We start from the raw sequence: 16,645 nt of genomic DNA, 5'->3' as shown, positions 1-16,645 counted from the left end.
TAGGCAACCAACTGGGCAGGGCAAAAAGTAGAATAGAAACCTGTTGGGTTCTTTTTGCAGATGTGAAAAAAAAAAACAATATATGTTTGTGAAAAAAATGGACTTTTTTTTGCATGCGCAGTAGGCATGCCCATCTGAATAAGCCCTAATTCAGATAATTGAATCCCAATGTATTTCAATTGGAAAACCACCAGGAGAGGTACAGAGCGAGTCAGGCATAAGTGGTAAATGGGCCACAGAAGAAGAGTAATGAAATCAGACAATACATTTTTGAGGTTGAGTAAAGTTGATGTACAGCTTTCATGAATACTAGTTCTCTTTGTCAGACATGTTGTTAGAAGAGAATTAGTATTATTGAAAGCTTACCATCAAATATATTCATCAATTCTCTTTTCTTCTGATCTCTATTGATAACTCAGTACAAGTCTACACTACTGAAGTCCAACAGGAAAGGACCATTATCTTTAAGACACAGAATGGTTTCATTTGCATACAATAAAACATCTTTTCAAGGATCCTCTAGAAATACCATGAATGCTGGGTGAATGGTGTGTGACTACGGGTTTAATACAAAAAGAGAATTTTAATTGGGAGCCTCTCCTTCTGAAAAAAGGACGACAGATCTTCTAGCCCCACGTAATTTTATAAACCAACAAGCATGCTAATTTAATTAATGGTTTATTTAGGTTATCTGTTATTTAATGGCAAGTATGTATACATTTAAGATGTATCAGGCATTTTTTGATTGCATGCTAAGTGAATTAATTTCTGGGATCGAAAAACTGCAAAACACCCTCTTGTGTCAAAAAGAAGCTCACTGCAATCAAGATGGAATCATAAAAAAGGTTGAGTTCACATTGCTCTCCAAATACATGTCTGTTTCAAATACATGTCTTATTTGACCTGCACTTCCTTTATCTCAATCTTCTTCTACCTGAATTCGAAAGTTTTTTGTTACTATATTGGCAAAATAGAGAGTCACAGGCCAACTAATGTCCTGGGAGGTCAAAGAAAGTTTATTCTAAAGACAGGCTGAGAATGGTAATGGCCATAGTAGTCCTTAACAAGCTAATTTTAACTATTATTATTTCTTATTTATAGACAAACTATCTGACAAATTATTTCTTTAACACACACACATTTTTTAATCAATATAGTCCATTTATTTAGAATCTTTTTGAAATCTAAGAATTCTGGTATTGTCTTACCTTGACTAGTTCCTCAATTTTGGTTGGCAGAACCAGATCTTTCCAAGTACACCAAGATGAGAAATTCTTTTTAATGTATACAATGTCGTAGACACTTTCAGATTTTGGTATCTGAACAGACTTTGGAATGTGAAATTCACTTAACTTTGGATTGTGAAAAGCATTGTCACATATATCTTTTAAAAAGTCACTAAACCTAGAAATAACAAAGAAAGAAAATTAGCATTTCACTGCCCAGTCTCCACTTTGGTTCTCATGTTTGTTATTGTTGAAAGAAAATTATTACATATATCAGTCAGTAATTTGTTGAATGGACAACTTGATATTGTTTGTATAAATAAGGCATATTTATCGTGCTATATTGGGTTTCATAGCAGCCATTCACGGCACTTCTTCTGATGCAATGCCCTTCTACGGGCCACATCAGAAAAATATTACAGGACATCGGGCCCTGCAGGAATTGTTGCAAAGCTGTGTTATCACAGCCCAGCCCCAACACTAACATCTGGGGTATGCAAAACTGAGTGGGGGAGATTTATCATAAGTCTCTTAGAGCAGAACTGTTTTAGTTGCCCCTGGCAACCAATCAGAGCTCAGCTTTCATTTTCCCCACAGCTTTTTATAAAATTAAAGCTGAGCTCTGATTGGTTTCAATGGGCAACTAGAACAGTTTACCTCAGAAACCTGATGACAAATCTCCCCCAGTGTTTAAACATGGACTGCGTTGTCTAGGAAGCTACAGAGGGGTGTGCTCTCTCTGTCCTCCTTACAGCACCCCACAGTTGTAAACATGGAGTCCTGATTAATCACACTACAGCCAAGGGTCCAGTGTCTATGTTAACATTTTATTAGCCTAAAAAATCACCTGCACTTTAAAAAAAAAAAATCACATATGTTTTGTACTTCCACACCCTGAAAAACCCGTACCAGGCTACAAAATGATAGCAGCATTTTTTTCTTTGCAACAAAAAACTTTTAAAATATAGCAGAAATAAATGTTACCCAAATTGACATTTTTTCATCATCATTCCCACAATAAATTAGATTAAAAGCTTTATGACCTCCACCTACATGTCTTTATGCAAGAAATAAGCTCTCACATAGCTGAATTGACAAAAAAATTAATAAGTTCAAGGTGACAATGCTAACAAGTACATATTGTTCCGAAAAAAAAAAAAACTGCATAAAGATTTAGTGAAAAAAAAAGTTGTAGCTTTTAAGCAAGGTTTGGCACCAAAAGATTGCATGAGAACGGTGCCAAATGGAGAGCGGGTGATGTGTAGTAAAGGCTGCTTGGGTCCACACGTGAAAATATACAATTTTACTATCAGATTATCACTTCACCCCCAACTCTCTTTGGCCCCATTCCAGTACCAAATCTCTTGTACACAAATTGCAGGGATAATGCAAAGTGCGATACCCAAACCTCCACTTTACCCTATCAATCTACCTTGGAGGGGTGCTGTATTAACATTATATACCCTTCTTCAAGATAGCTTGTAGAAGGCATTGATGAAAAAAATAAAGAAATGGCTTGGTAATTAACATGGAAAACAGGTACGGAGATAAGGGGTGAATCTAAGGTTTTACCATTTTCTATGATGTTCAAGATCTCTGTCTTCAGTCATTTTTTAATATTTTTTAATATTTGGAGATTTCCAAAGAATGAAAATTGGTGTAGGTATGTGATGTTCACATATGTGCTTTTTATAACTCTACATAGTACATGATACCTATGCCAAGATCACATCCCTGGAGATGCTATAATCCTGTGAAGACTAGCAATGACCATTTCTATTCAATGGCTGCAGGCAGGTTATGTGGAACTTTATTGTGTCATTCAAGCTATTTTTTATACTTTACACAATTGAGACTCTTCATTTGCTGAAACTGTTATACCCCTTTAAAGATGACATGTCGCCACTTCTTATTTTGTCAATAAATTTATGTTTCCAGTTGGGGGTATGTTAGAACTTATTTCTTAATTTATTCATACATTTCTAGGAGTAGAACAGTAAATGTACTTAGGAAAACAGATATATCAAAGCAACTACAGTTAGTGGTTGCTATAGGGTTCGCTCATTGAAGGACCCAGTCAGGCTTCTCTTTGACATCCTACTCTATCTGCATCATCAGTACACAGAAAGAGTTGTGTGCAATAGTGGTGCATTTCTCACTATGTGCCGCAGATTTTTGGGGGGTACTTAAAGGGCAACATAATTTGGGGAGGGGTACAGAAAATGCAGCCTAACCTGGGGGGCTACCGGAAGGGCAACATAATTTTTCAGATTATAGTAATTAAAGTATTATTTATTTATTATTTACTATATTTCTTTGTCACAATCACTATGCAGTGAAGCAACACATGCTTACCAAACCGTGATCAGGCGCTATAAACGTCAATGGGGCCGTTCATGTAAATGTTTATTGAAATGTCTTAAATTGGATTTTAAAGAATAACCATCATTTAAAAAAAAAAAATTAGATATGTTGTAGTATGTGCATTTTTAAGCCCTTTTGCTTACCCAGATTTAGTTTTAAGTTACTCGAATCTTGCTCCTTTCACTGCTATTCAGCAGCCTTCCCCTGTTATCAGTGATGCCTCAGATGGCTGTTGCTAGGCACTTCCCATCCACACTGGGCTGAATACTGAGTGAGAATGTACATGTGCTGGTAGGAGCCCTAACTAATGTAGTAACAATCTATCCCTGTGTACTCCCTGTCTCTCCTTAACCAATGTAGAAAATATCTCTCCCTAAACTCCCTCAGCTTTCTCTACATTTGTGTATAAACACATACACAGTCTCCCCTCCCCCCTTACCTTACAACAGCAGGGAATGGCAGAAGAGAAAGAGCAGAGATACACTATGCCTGTGCAAGTTTTCAATCTGTCCCATGTGCTGTGCAGTAGTTAAATTAGGTAGATAGATAGATAGATAGATAGATAGATAGATAGATAGATAGATAGATAGATAGATAGATAGATAGATAGATAGATATACATGGATGGATAGATAGATATGAGATGGATAGATATATGACAGAGAAGGTAGTAAGTGTGATAGAGGGTGGGGCATTTCATAATTACACTCAAAATGTAGAAAGCATGAAATAACACTTTATTAGATGAATTAAAACAAATCCATTTAAAAGGACAACATACAAAGAAAAGGTCCACCAATGGTCAAATAACTAAATATACATGATAAATACATCGCAGTAACCTGTAGAGAATGTATAGTCCTCAGAACAAGTCATAGTATTTGCTTATAAACAATTATTGCACATTACTCATCTGAATTATAGGGAAACATACACAGGTATATAAAGATCAAGAGTGGACACCACTTGACACAAGTTTTGGCATGTTTCATCAGGGGTATGTGTATATGTAACCCTGTGTATGTGTCCCTTATCATTGTTATTCCTCTTTGTTTTGTGCAATACTTGTTTGTAAGAAAATACCTTGACTTGTTCTGAGGACTATACATTCCATACCTCTATACAGGTTACTCTGATCTATTTATCATGTATATTTAATTATTTGACCACCAAGAACTTTTTCTGTGCTGTCTTTCTAAATGGATTTTTTTTTCAATGTGTGGTGTTATTTGATTTTGGGAACAAACTATTTAATTTAGTGGGGGTACATTGTGTCTGTAACCCCTATTACTTGAATCGGTGATCACTCATTTCTTGTTGCAAAAGTTATAGTACTGAAGCTTTTCTTATCATTCAATGAACCTTCACATTTTCACTAATGTATATTATTTTGCCTCTGAGCTACAAGCTTCACTCTTGCCTGTGTGGGTGTGTCTCATTGGTCAGCAGCATGCACTTGCTATGATGTCACAGGAGGCAGGTTCAGCCCCTCCATCTTGCTGATTGTAGTTCTTTTCAGTACCGTCAGTCCCCGGGTTACATACAAGATAGGGTCTGTAGGTTTGTTCTTAAGTTGAATTTGTATGTAAGTCGGAACTGTATATTTTATCATTGTAATCCCAGCCAGAACTTTTTTGGTCTCTGTGACAATTGGATTTTAAAAATGTTGGGTTGTCATTAGAATCAGGATTAACAATAAATCTTCATTACAGATACCAGTGATAACTGTTACAGCTGATTATTGTAGCTTAGGACTAAAGTACAGTAAATTACCAATATCCAGTGGTCCGTTTGTAACTAGGGGTCGTATGTAAGTCGGGTGTTCTTAAGTAGGGGACCACCTGTACTGGAAATCATTGTTGCCTGGGGCCAAAAAGGTACTAAATGGGGACTAAATACAAAATACTTTGAGGAATGATTTCCAGGGACACTCTGGTTTTTTGCTCCGAATGATGCTTACCCTTTAAACACAATTCTGGATTATATTATTATCCATATAAATATTGAGAAAAAAATATTTCATTTATTTAGAATCAACTTACAACACGCTATAGGATGAGAAAAAAATACACTTTTATCAAATAAAAATTTTAAACAGCACACATGCATGAATGTATTCATACACTAAACTGTTTCTTCAAGGTTACATAATGCCCTTGATAGAAAGTGCACATTCCCATTTCAGTTAATTAACAGCTTTTCTTCCAGACTTGGTAAACATGAAATGTGACATAGCTTCATTCACTCCTCGAATTAAGTTAATTGAAACACTGAATTTCATTAAGGAGATATTATTTAAACAAACCTACAATTTAGAATAGTATAAACTGCAGTGACAATGTCAGCGTATCACACAGCGATACAAGTAATAGTTTGTATATTCTTATCATTCTTATGTTTGACTTTACCCTAATTCTTCTACATCACTTTGGTGAAATTACCTTTGACATTTCTGCAAATTTGAACATTTGTTCAATGATCCCAACATTGCCCAGCAGTAACACTAAAGGGTGCACAATGATTTTTTGTTGTGAACATTATGATGTGCTCAGACGCTATAAGACTATGCCTGTGCACTTTATGACCTACAACACCTCAATATTTTAAAGTGATAAATTGAGGAAATGCTGGGTGTTTTGTGGGCTTGCTGATGGGCTCAATCTTTCAAATGTCATAAGTTTCTACGTTGAACACTAAAATGAGCCATAACTTGTACTTGTAAAGGTTTTTGATAAAAGACTTGCCACAAAGTTTGGCCTCAATGGAGACCAACTAAAAGACTCCAATGTGTGATTTATTTCTTAAAGTCATTTTGCCAGTCTCTTGACATCCTAGCCACTAGCAGTTACAATAAAAAATATATTTTTAAGAGGAAAACGTTCTTAAGTTTTATTCTTAAACCTTAACTTTGGGCTTAAAGTATTCACTATATTCAAAGTTAAAAATGTCCTATTAAAATGGAGCAAATCTTATACATAGCTCTGGACCTAATTCACTATAAAGTGATGGTCCATTTATTAAAACAAATGTAAATAAAACAATGTTCTTTGTTCTTTCCTTAGGTGTTAATGGAGCCTGGAGCCCCTTAGGTTCATTTGCATACAGTATTTAATCCTGTCCTTATTTAATCCCATAGCGCAATAAGACGTACCCTTACGTCTTGCTGCGCATGGGGGAGTATGAAGAGGGCTCACGGTCTGAGCCCTCTTCATACTCACCGGGCATTTGCTTCATAATGAAGCAAACGCCCGTCGCTAACACCCGCGAACGGTGCTTGCACCGATCGCGGGTGCTAACCCTTTGATCGCCGCCGGCAAAGCTGCCGGCGGCATTAAAGGGCCGGCGGCGCGTGGGCGCCGCCATCTTGGCTCCGATCGTCACTCTCCGTGTCGTCACCGGGGAGCGGTGATCCATTGTCATGACAGCCTCGGATCACACAAAGATCCGAGGCTGTCATGATCGAGGCTATCTATTACAATGTGCGATCTGCACATTGTAATAAATGGTATGCAAAATCCCCATATACAGCCATACTGTAGTATGGCAGTGTATGGTAGGATCAATCAGACAACCTAGGTTTAAAGTACCCTAGGGAGTCTGAAAAATAGTAAAAAAAAATAAATAAATAAAAAGAAGTTAAAAAAAAAATTATATTAAAAAAACATAAAAATTCAAATCACCCCCCTTTCCCTAGAACTGATATAAATATAAATAAACAGTAAAAATCCTAAACACATTAGGTATCGCCGCATCTGAAAATGCCCGATCTATCAAAATATAATAACCGTTTTTCACTGCGTTTTACCCCGTAGCGGAAAATAGCGCCCGAAGCCGCAAATTACATTTTTTAGCCATTTTGAAAAATAGAAAAAATTCTATAAACAGTGATCAAAAGGTCGCACAGTCCTAAAAATAAAAGCGTTGAAAATGTCATCAGAAGTCGCAAAAAATGACACCACCCACAGCTCTGTACACTAAAGTATGAAAAAGTTATTAGCGCAAGAACACTGTAAAATGAAGAATTTTTTTTCTGTACAGGAGGTTTTAATTTTTGTAAATGTATGAAAACATTATAAAACCTATACAAATTTGGTATCCCTGTGATCGTATTGACCCAATGAATGAAGTAGATCTGTCATTTGGGGCGCACAGTGAAAGCTGTAAAAACCAAGCCCACAAGAAATGGCATGGAATATTTAATACCATCACTACGAAGTGCAATTTGTTACGCAGAAAATAAGACATCACACAGCTCTGTACATGGAAAAATAAAAAAGTTATAGATTTTTGAAGGTGGGGAGTGAAAAATAAAAACGGCTTCCCGGACGGAGCGCGCAGCTACGGGGAGCTGTGCACCGAAGATCTCAGGGTAGGAGGAGCGAAGAGGCTACTGGGGTGTGGACTAGCCGCAACGTCTAGCCTCATGTCCGGCTACTCCACGCCCCAGCAGCCGCTTTAAAAATTTACATTAGGGCAATAAAGTTTTCAAAATGATAGCGAGGATGTGAGGATTGGCTCTAAAAAGGGTTATCCTCATGTCCCATGCATGCACCTACCACCTGTTCTACCTTTATAGGTAGAATCTGGTGGTAGGTTCCCTTTAAATGAGCTGTGTAGGGCATCCTATGGACTAAGTTGATAATATTGGTGAGCTTGTTTTCCCTGTTACTTTATTTCCTTTAAAGCCTGGATTTTATTTTTCTTTAAGAAATGGCTCATGATAAATTATATTAAACTTAGCGATGCAAATAGGTAAGAAAATAATATTGCTTACCTCTGTTTTGAATCTGAATGAAGAAGTCCCCCAGCAGACCAAATAACCGAAAAGAAACCATAAGCCACAATCATATGTTTGATCTCTTCATTTACTTTTTTGCTATTTGTGTGCGATCTTGGTGAACCAGAGTCCTCATCAAGAATTTCATCTTCATTTTCAATTTTCAATTTTGCAGAGCTGAAATAATATTAAAAGCCATTTAATTTTTGATATGGCAGCGTGCCTGTGGACCATAATTCCAACAGTACCTAGGGGGAAGTTTATCAATATTTTCAGCTTGTCCAGTGCTTTTTCTTTTAGCTTGGCTGGTGTCCTTTTTTGCATCCAATTTATTATACATGTATGGCTTTGCAGTGAGGTTTTAGACTTTTGCACTTAAAGGGGTTGTCCGTGTTCTGAAAAAAACTAAGGGTGGCCGGGAGGGCGCTGCTTAAAAAAATAAAGTTCTACTTACCTTCCGGTGCCCTCCGGTGCCCTCCGGTAATTCAGCTTCCGGCCGGACCCGACAACCTTCTGGCCCACATTTACAATAATGTGAATAGGGACGGGTAGGCGTGTCCGGCCGCGGCCGGCCAGAAGTTGAATCCAGCGCTGGATACCGGAGGGCACCGGAAGGTAAGTACATCTTTATTTTTTTAAGCAGCGCCCTCACGCCCACCCTTATTTTTTTTTTCAGAACTCGGACAACCCCTTTAAATAGTCCCATAGAAGTGCAAATTGGAACTTTTCCACATAAAGCTGCAGAATTTGCAACAAAATGCACCAAATCAGGTGGAAAACCAGCCAAACACACTGATACATCCTGATACATTGGGGGTCATTTACTAAGGGGCCGATTCGCGTTTTCCCGACGTGTTACCCGAATATTTCCGATTTGCGCCGATTGTACCTGAATTGCCCCAGGATTTTGGCGCACGCGATCGGATTGTGGAGCATCGGCGCCGGCATGCACGCGGCGGAAATGGGGGGGCGTGGCCGAATGAAAACCCGACGGATTCGGAAAAACCGCCGCATTTTAAAAAAAAATTGTGTCGCGAAAATTTCACTCACCTTCATCCAGGATAGGCCGGTGTATTTCGAGGCATCCCAGCGGACTTCAGCGCAGCAGCGCCACCTGGTGGACGGCGGAGGAACTACCATCATAAATCCCGGCCGGACCCGAATCCAGCGCAGAAAACGCGCCACTGGATCGCGAATGGGCCCAGTAAGTAAATCTGCCCCATTAAGTCTATCTCAAAGTACTTGGGTACGATTTCCTTTTTATAGAGGACCTTCAGTGTTTTCATTATTGTAACTGTAAATAAACCATGGAACTCAGGATGGTTTGAATTAAAGAAGCTAATCTGATCTTGAAGGAACTAATAATAAAAAATGGGTCATTTATTTTGATTGCCATATTTAAAAGTGCTAAAAAAAGTTGGTCCTGTATATGCACTCCTACTGTAGGTGCACTAGAAGGGATCATACCCCATCCACAGAATAAAGTAATTCTAGGCCCTCATCAAGTGAAAAATTGCATGGCTGCAACCCGAAAATCTTGTAATGTTTTGGCAAAACTCTTGCCTTTGTCAAATAGACATGCCTTTCATATAGTGCTACACTCCATTGGATCCGACTCTTTTTCTCCTTAGGCGGCTCACAAAGGCAAGAGTTTTGCTGAAACCTTACAAGATTTTCTGGTCACACTAATAAACAAGCAATTTTTCACTTGATGAGTGCAAAGAATTACTTTATCCTATATTTAAAAGTGGTCGTTGTGATTATAAATGTAACTATTTATCAACATTCCACCAAAATATTAACAGCTTTTTTTATTCAAGTGAAAAAAGTAGTAGTTGAAGAGTTTATATTGTAGACACAACATTTTTACCAAATTGCCATATGTGATTAGTCTTTTTAAAACAAACATAATGATGCCCATATTATGTTGCTTTCCCTTCATCCTTTACTATTCTAAAACTACTTGTCAGAAATCTTCCTCAGCAGCAGTAAAGTTGGTGGATACTAACTTCTAAGCTAAGTTCACTTCTGATGATGCTTTGTGTTCTCTCATGAAGTAACTCCAGTAAAAAATAACTGAGAAGCAACAGAAGTAACTCTGAAAACCCAATGAAATTCCAGTAAATCCACTTTCAGCTGTGAAATAGTTACATGCAATGTATAGTCTATGCTGTGTGAGCACTAAGGGTTCACATCTTCCCTGATATATAGATATGATAAAGATTGAGGTCCACAGGACATGAAATTATAATGAAAAGAGGAGCCCATCTACCTCACTACTCTTTTCAAGAGACTTCTGCAATCACACAACAACAGACATAAGGTTCTCCTGCTAGTAACACACAAAAAGCATCACATGACCTCCACCTGCTTCCAGAGTGAGCAGAAGCCTCTCCCCTTCAGTAGTGTAAATACTCTGCGGTCTCACAGACATATGCAACACAACCGAGGAGGATAGCAGAAGTAGCTGCTGGACATAGGTATTGAGAGTAATAGATAAAATATTCCTGCATCAAAAGAGCTATTGTTTTTTGAAAAAAATTATCAGTTAGTTACACTTGAAATTAATGATAGTTTTTCAGTTCTTTTTACCGATATAGTGTAATTCTGTATACAAATAACTAATAGATAGAGAACGTAACTTTTTTGTCATGATAAAACTAAGACTTGAAACTAGTTAACATAATGGGTCTAACCTTAACCATAGAAATTTACTTCTGTTGTTTTAAGTGATTATTGACATAGTCGTGTGCAAATTAGTTAAAATACTTTAGAATTAAAATTGGGTGTTTCATAACTACAATCACAGCCTGTCTGATTAATTATCAATAATTCTAGTTAAAAAAAAAATAACAAGCTGATCCTTGCAAGAAGAAGACTGAATTGAATTAGTCACAAATTGCAGAAAAAATCAAGGAACCGTCCCTAGTATGTTGTTATACTAATTAGTGCAGAGAACATATAATTATAAGCTTTTTACAACCAATCCTGAAAACAAAATATTTACCCAAAGTTAATACAGATATCCAACTTTAGTAAAGAATAGAGTGCATATGCATTTAAAGGGGTTGGTGGTTTGGCGGCCTAACTCCTCATGTCAGGTTTCCCTTAAAATATCTTTGTTAAACAACATTGCATCTGAAAATCAACGAGACAAAATAGAAAGATATAAAAATCCCTTGCTTTTTTTCTAAAAAGACTTCTGTGAGTATCTACAGAATTGAAATGACATGTTTGATCTGTTCTGTAGTCACTTACATGTGCTCACATGTGATATGTTGCACAGTGGTAATCTTCAATGTACATGCTAGGATAAAGGGAACCCACAAAATTTGCCTCAAGATTTGTGCTGGAAGCCTTGCTTACAGCAAGTAAGCATGATATTTTGTGTTAAGTGATACAGCAACAACATGTTTTGGATTTTTTTCCTGTGGAACTCAGAGTAAACTCCTTATTGAGACTTTGCTTTTGTCTCCTCTGCAGACATATGGAGACTTTCAGCCATTGATGCTGTGGGGGATTATGGGAATTTTGTAAATGTGTTTACCTGAATAGAATAAGGAAAACCTTGCCTCTTAGCTAACTTGCAGGGCAGCCCCCATTAACAACAAAGATGACTTTTTCAGAAATCCTAATGACAGTCTCAGGGCTCGGGGGTCAGTGGACCATCGCGGAAGATGACACAATCAAACACCTGGGATCCGGAATCTAAGTGGCACTTGGTATTCACCAGAACCTGCCGCAAAGCAGGATAGTCTTTCTGTGGTGCCACCAGGTCGTTCCACAGGTACGATTAGTTAGCAGTGGCAGTCAAGGTCGAGGTACAGATTCCCAATCTAGACTCGAGGTCGGCGACAGCCAGAAAGTGAGAGGTGTCAGGTCTGAGGTCAGAACATGAGATCAAAGTAGAACAGGAACTGAAAATGGGAACAGGAATCGCAGTGGAAGCTTTCTCTATGGCTTTGAGATCAAAGATCAGGTCAATGTGGGAGTAATGGACCACAGCCAGGGTAAGTAAGCTAATGAGACAAAAGCCTGTTCCAGAGATACCCATTTATTAGTGCAACTATGTATACACCAATCTACAATACACAAAAAAGGGAGTTGAAATCAGGAGCAGTGGTTATCCACGCATTCTACAGCTCCATTCAATTTCAATGAATAACGCAGTAGTCAAGTACAGCTTTTGGGAATGGTGGGGTTCCAGGGATGCAACTTCCAGTAATTGGCCACAATTATCATCTTTCATATTCAGAAGTGATAAATGCTTATTGTATAATCACCTTTTCAAGACATTAAGTTTGGTCAGTTAATGGAATTGTTATCAAAACTGTGTAATATAGGTTGGTTTGATTTCAAAAGCTTTTATATTTCAAGTTTAGCCTCTGCCATTGTTTGCTATTTGTTATAAAAAGAAAGAAATTTTGCCCACAAACTTGAATGTATCCAGATAAAATGGACAGAAAATGTGTTTTTATGAATAAAATCAGTTATAATAACAGTGCATTCTCAGTTTTTTGCATTGACCTTATTCCAACCAGTATAATATTTCCTGGCAAGGTATTCCAAGCTAATTTTATGTTAAACTTGTTTTTCATAATTCTCTACTGATGCCTTTTATTCTTGTAATAAGACATATATTTTTAAATATTATTTTGACATTATTTCAATCTTAAGCATTTTCTCAGTAATGTACTCCTTATCCAAGATGCATCTGCTGAAAAAACGCTTTAAATAAACCTGAATAAATTTATCTAAGAATAGTCTTTTTAACTACATAAAAGACAAATGAGCTAGGTATGACATTTGCATTCAGAACTGAGGAAATACTTGATCATGCAATAGTACAGAGAGAACTTTACATAGAAAGTCAGATTTCAGTATTTTACAAAAAAGAATCATAATGATATTAAGTTAAAAAATGTACAGTTACCTTACCTGACATTTGACAGCAAAGATTCATAAATCTTGAGCATTGACATAGTGAGATGCATAGGAGAGGTCTGAATCACAAATTTACAATTCTCTTCGACAAAATCTAAGCAAATGGGAAGCAGCCATCTGCACATCATCTAAAGAGACAAGGACATTTATATTTTATTACAACACCACTATGCAAAAAACAAAAGAAATAAACATTATTACTATTATTTCTACAATGAATACTCTTTAATTTTATAAGAGGATTTAACAAAATAATAGGAAAGTACTTAAATTTAGAAAACTTAGCCACAAGTGAGTTCTGTACAAAATTCTACATGAGCTTGAGCTGAATTTCCTTCAGTTCAGTCCGCTTCTCAAACTGCACTCCCTTGTGGGCATACAAGCTTAGTCTTTAAATGTTCACAGTTGTTCCTTAGTAAACTACAGTTAGTTAAATATACGCAAGAAAATAAGTCAATACGTTTTTCACGACGGGATAAGAAAAACATTACCTCATGGCTACCTTATAAAGCAGCCCCTTTAACATCTAGTATGGCTTTTTCAAAAAGCCTAATGAATAAGGATGAGTGGTTCCATTGAGATTGGGCCAATTTTGGCTCAGCCAACCTTAAAGCTTGGTTCAGGCATTAGTAATAACCAAATCTGTGCACACCGTAAATTTTCCTAGGATTGTTGCTGTGATATCATCAGGGATAGACGATCATGCTAGCGTTCACGCACCACTAACTATTTAATGCCAGCAGCGGCTGTGCTTCCGGCATTTATAGGGCTAACACCGATGATCGGTGCCAGTACCAATTACAGGTACTGACAACTTTACTATTTCTATTCTAAATGTATTATTTTGATCTATTTTTAATATGTTTACATATTTTGAATGGTTACATGCTGTAAATGCATGTTGTCAGGGCATGTGATAAATGGAGTCTGTGACATTCTGCTTATTTAACTCCCCACTAACAGTAGTAGTATGTCAAAATAATAAAAACAGTGTTGATATGAATACAAAGGTGAACTTAATTATTTGTTTTATTTATTTATATTGCATGCAATTTACACAGCTTGAATAGATACAATTTTCTAGAATTTCAGAAACAATTGAATGTATTCTGTGTATTACCGCACATCTTAATGTTATAAAATCAATGATATATAATGCTATAATCTCTACAATTGTTTCCGTTTTGAAATAAAATGAACAATAACAAATTCTAATATAAATAAATAAAATACATTTTATATACTTTAACAGCTCAAGATCCAAGTTTTCCCATAGGACCAATGTTCCCATTTCCTTTTAAATTGGAAGGTATATTACTAAAAAAAAAGTAATAACAATAATATGTTTGAAATGAGCTTTACCAAAATCATCCAAATAAGCCTATTATATAAACAAAGTACTATAAATCCTACCTAAGGCAAGTATTAGTCCGACTAATTGCACGGAAAAGTGTCTCAACACTGTCATTAACATGTAAAGCCTTCAAAAGAGTCATTTGATTACAAAGTGAATGTCAAATGAAAATGCAGCAGCACCATATGCCGAAGCACGTATTGTAATGTTCTAACAATATTTTTTTCCATGAAATGATGCATCAAGGTAAGTTTAGGTTCAGTAAGAGCAGGATAAAACCTATTAGAACCTGTTTTAATAAAATAATAATTTTCCTTTCTATTTACCATATGGCAACTTACTTTAAAACAATTATATTCCCTTCCATCTGCATAGTCTAAAGTACATGGAATCAGGCAGTCTTTCAAAATCTGTGTTCCCAGCTGGTGGAAATTGAAGGTGAATGAAGAGGCAGTTAACTGCCAATTTAACTTGAAAGCACAATGTAGGAAGGAAGTATTATTATTTTTATTGCTTTATATTGTATAGTACTTTGAGAAATGATTTACTTTTTCCAAATCTCGTATAACACTGGATGTTTATCTTAATGGTCTCTTTAAACACAAGAGATTTTTACAGGTTATAGTGCACTTTGAGCTTTTTTGTATTATGCCCAAAATATAAGCCCAAAACTCAACTTATTTATTACAAAGTGCAAAGGTGGGGGAGAAGGTAGATGTGGCGTGTATAACCTATGTACAAATTATTTGGACTGTCTTGGATCCAGTGAACAGATCAATTGAACACAGTACGGAACCGGACTGGTTCAGACAGGACCTGTCCATTCACGGAAGACAGGGATAGCGGATTTTTGAGAGGAACCACCAAGGTGTTGGGGTCCGCTGGATGTGGGAGAACAGACAGGACAATCCCTAATGGAGTGTTCGGGGCTAGCGCAGTACAGGCAATATTTCTCCCAGAGACATCTGGAACGTTCCTGGACAGTGAGGCGGACTCTGTCAACCTGCATGGACTCCACTTAAGACTGTGCGGCAGGAGGCTGGGCGGTTGTTGGAAAACCGGAGCCAAACATGGCTGATTTGGAAGCCAGACTTAAGGTTGCTCGTGACGCAATTCACCATCTCGTTCTGTGAACCGCACCTCTAACCGGGTGGCCATGGTAATGAGACCACTCAGAATAGCCGGCAGATCATGGGCAGCCAGTGCGTCTTTCACCTAGAGGGACAGTCATTGCTTGAAGGTAGCTGACAAGGCCACTTAGTTCCCGGAATGCTCTGAGGCTAGGGTGCGGAACTTGACAGGATACTCGCCTACTAAAGAATGTCCTTGGTGTAGGTTCAGCAAAGAAGCTTCAGCTGAGGAAGCACGAGTAGGTTCTTCAAAGACACAGAAATTCAGCCAGAAAGGTAGTATGGAAAGCCGTCACTGGGTCATTTCTGTCCCATAGGGGAGTAGCCCAGGCAAGGGCCTTCGTGGAAAGGAGGCTGCGGTTGAATGCCACCTGGGTGATGAGCACTGGGTGATGAAACCCCTGAAGAGTTTGGGGTCACCATCAAATTTATCGGGCATAGAAAGTCTGAGTCTTGGCTCTGCTGCTGAAGGAAAAGCCCCGGTTAGGAGGAGAAGAAGCAGGAATGGGTAGAGAAACCTGTTGCTGGGAATCAATCAGCTGTTGAAGCATGGCGGCAACTTTGCCTAGAAGTTTCCATGAGCAGCAATTTGCTGAGACTGCCGGGCGACAATGCTGCGCAGATCAATCCGTTCCAGAGGAGACTCCTTGCCAGGGTCCATGGCCGGATCTAACTGTCACATTTCGGAAGGGACGAACTGTCTGTGAGTTTCCTAGGGAAGAGTCTGTCGACCCTCTGGACTACCACAGGAGTTGATGGAGCTAGTCCAACCTGAAATGACAGCAGGAAACACGGAGGAACACTGGTAACGCTGGCACACAGAGGAACACTGGTAATGCTGGCACGGACT

General features: G+C 37.8%; 1 protein-coding gene across 3 annotated transcripts in view; it reads right to left on the bottom strand.

The window, feature by feature from the left end:
• Positions 1-16,645, bottom strand: part of LOC140126705 (dynein axonemal heavy chain 3-like) — an 883,215-nt gene that overhangs the window by 414,066 nt on the left and 452,504 nt on the right. For all 3 annotated transcript variants that reach the window (XM_072146467.1, XM_072146468.1, XM_072146466.1), the window contains exons 38-40: positions 13,306-13,439; positions 8,365-8,544; positions 1,209-1,404 (exon numbers count right to left, since the gene is read on the bottom strand). In XM_072146467.1, the coding sequence (XP_072002568.1) occupies positions 1,209-1,404; positions 8,365-8,544; positions 13,306-13,439 (510 nt within the window). The remainder of the gene's footprint in view (positions 1-1,208; positions 1,405-8,364; positions 8,545-13,305; positions 13,440-16,645) is intronic.

Source organism: Engystomops pustulosus, chromosome 4 (genome assembly GCF_040894005.1).
Source record: "Engystomops pustulosus chromosome 4, aEngPut4.maternal, whole genome shotgun sequence".
In the NCBI taxonomy this organism is placed as follows: Eukaryota; Metazoa; Chordata; class Amphibia; order Anura; family Leptodactylidae; genus Engystomops; species Engystomops pustulosus.
This window is presented reverse-complemented; position numbering and strand designations above follow the sequence as displayed.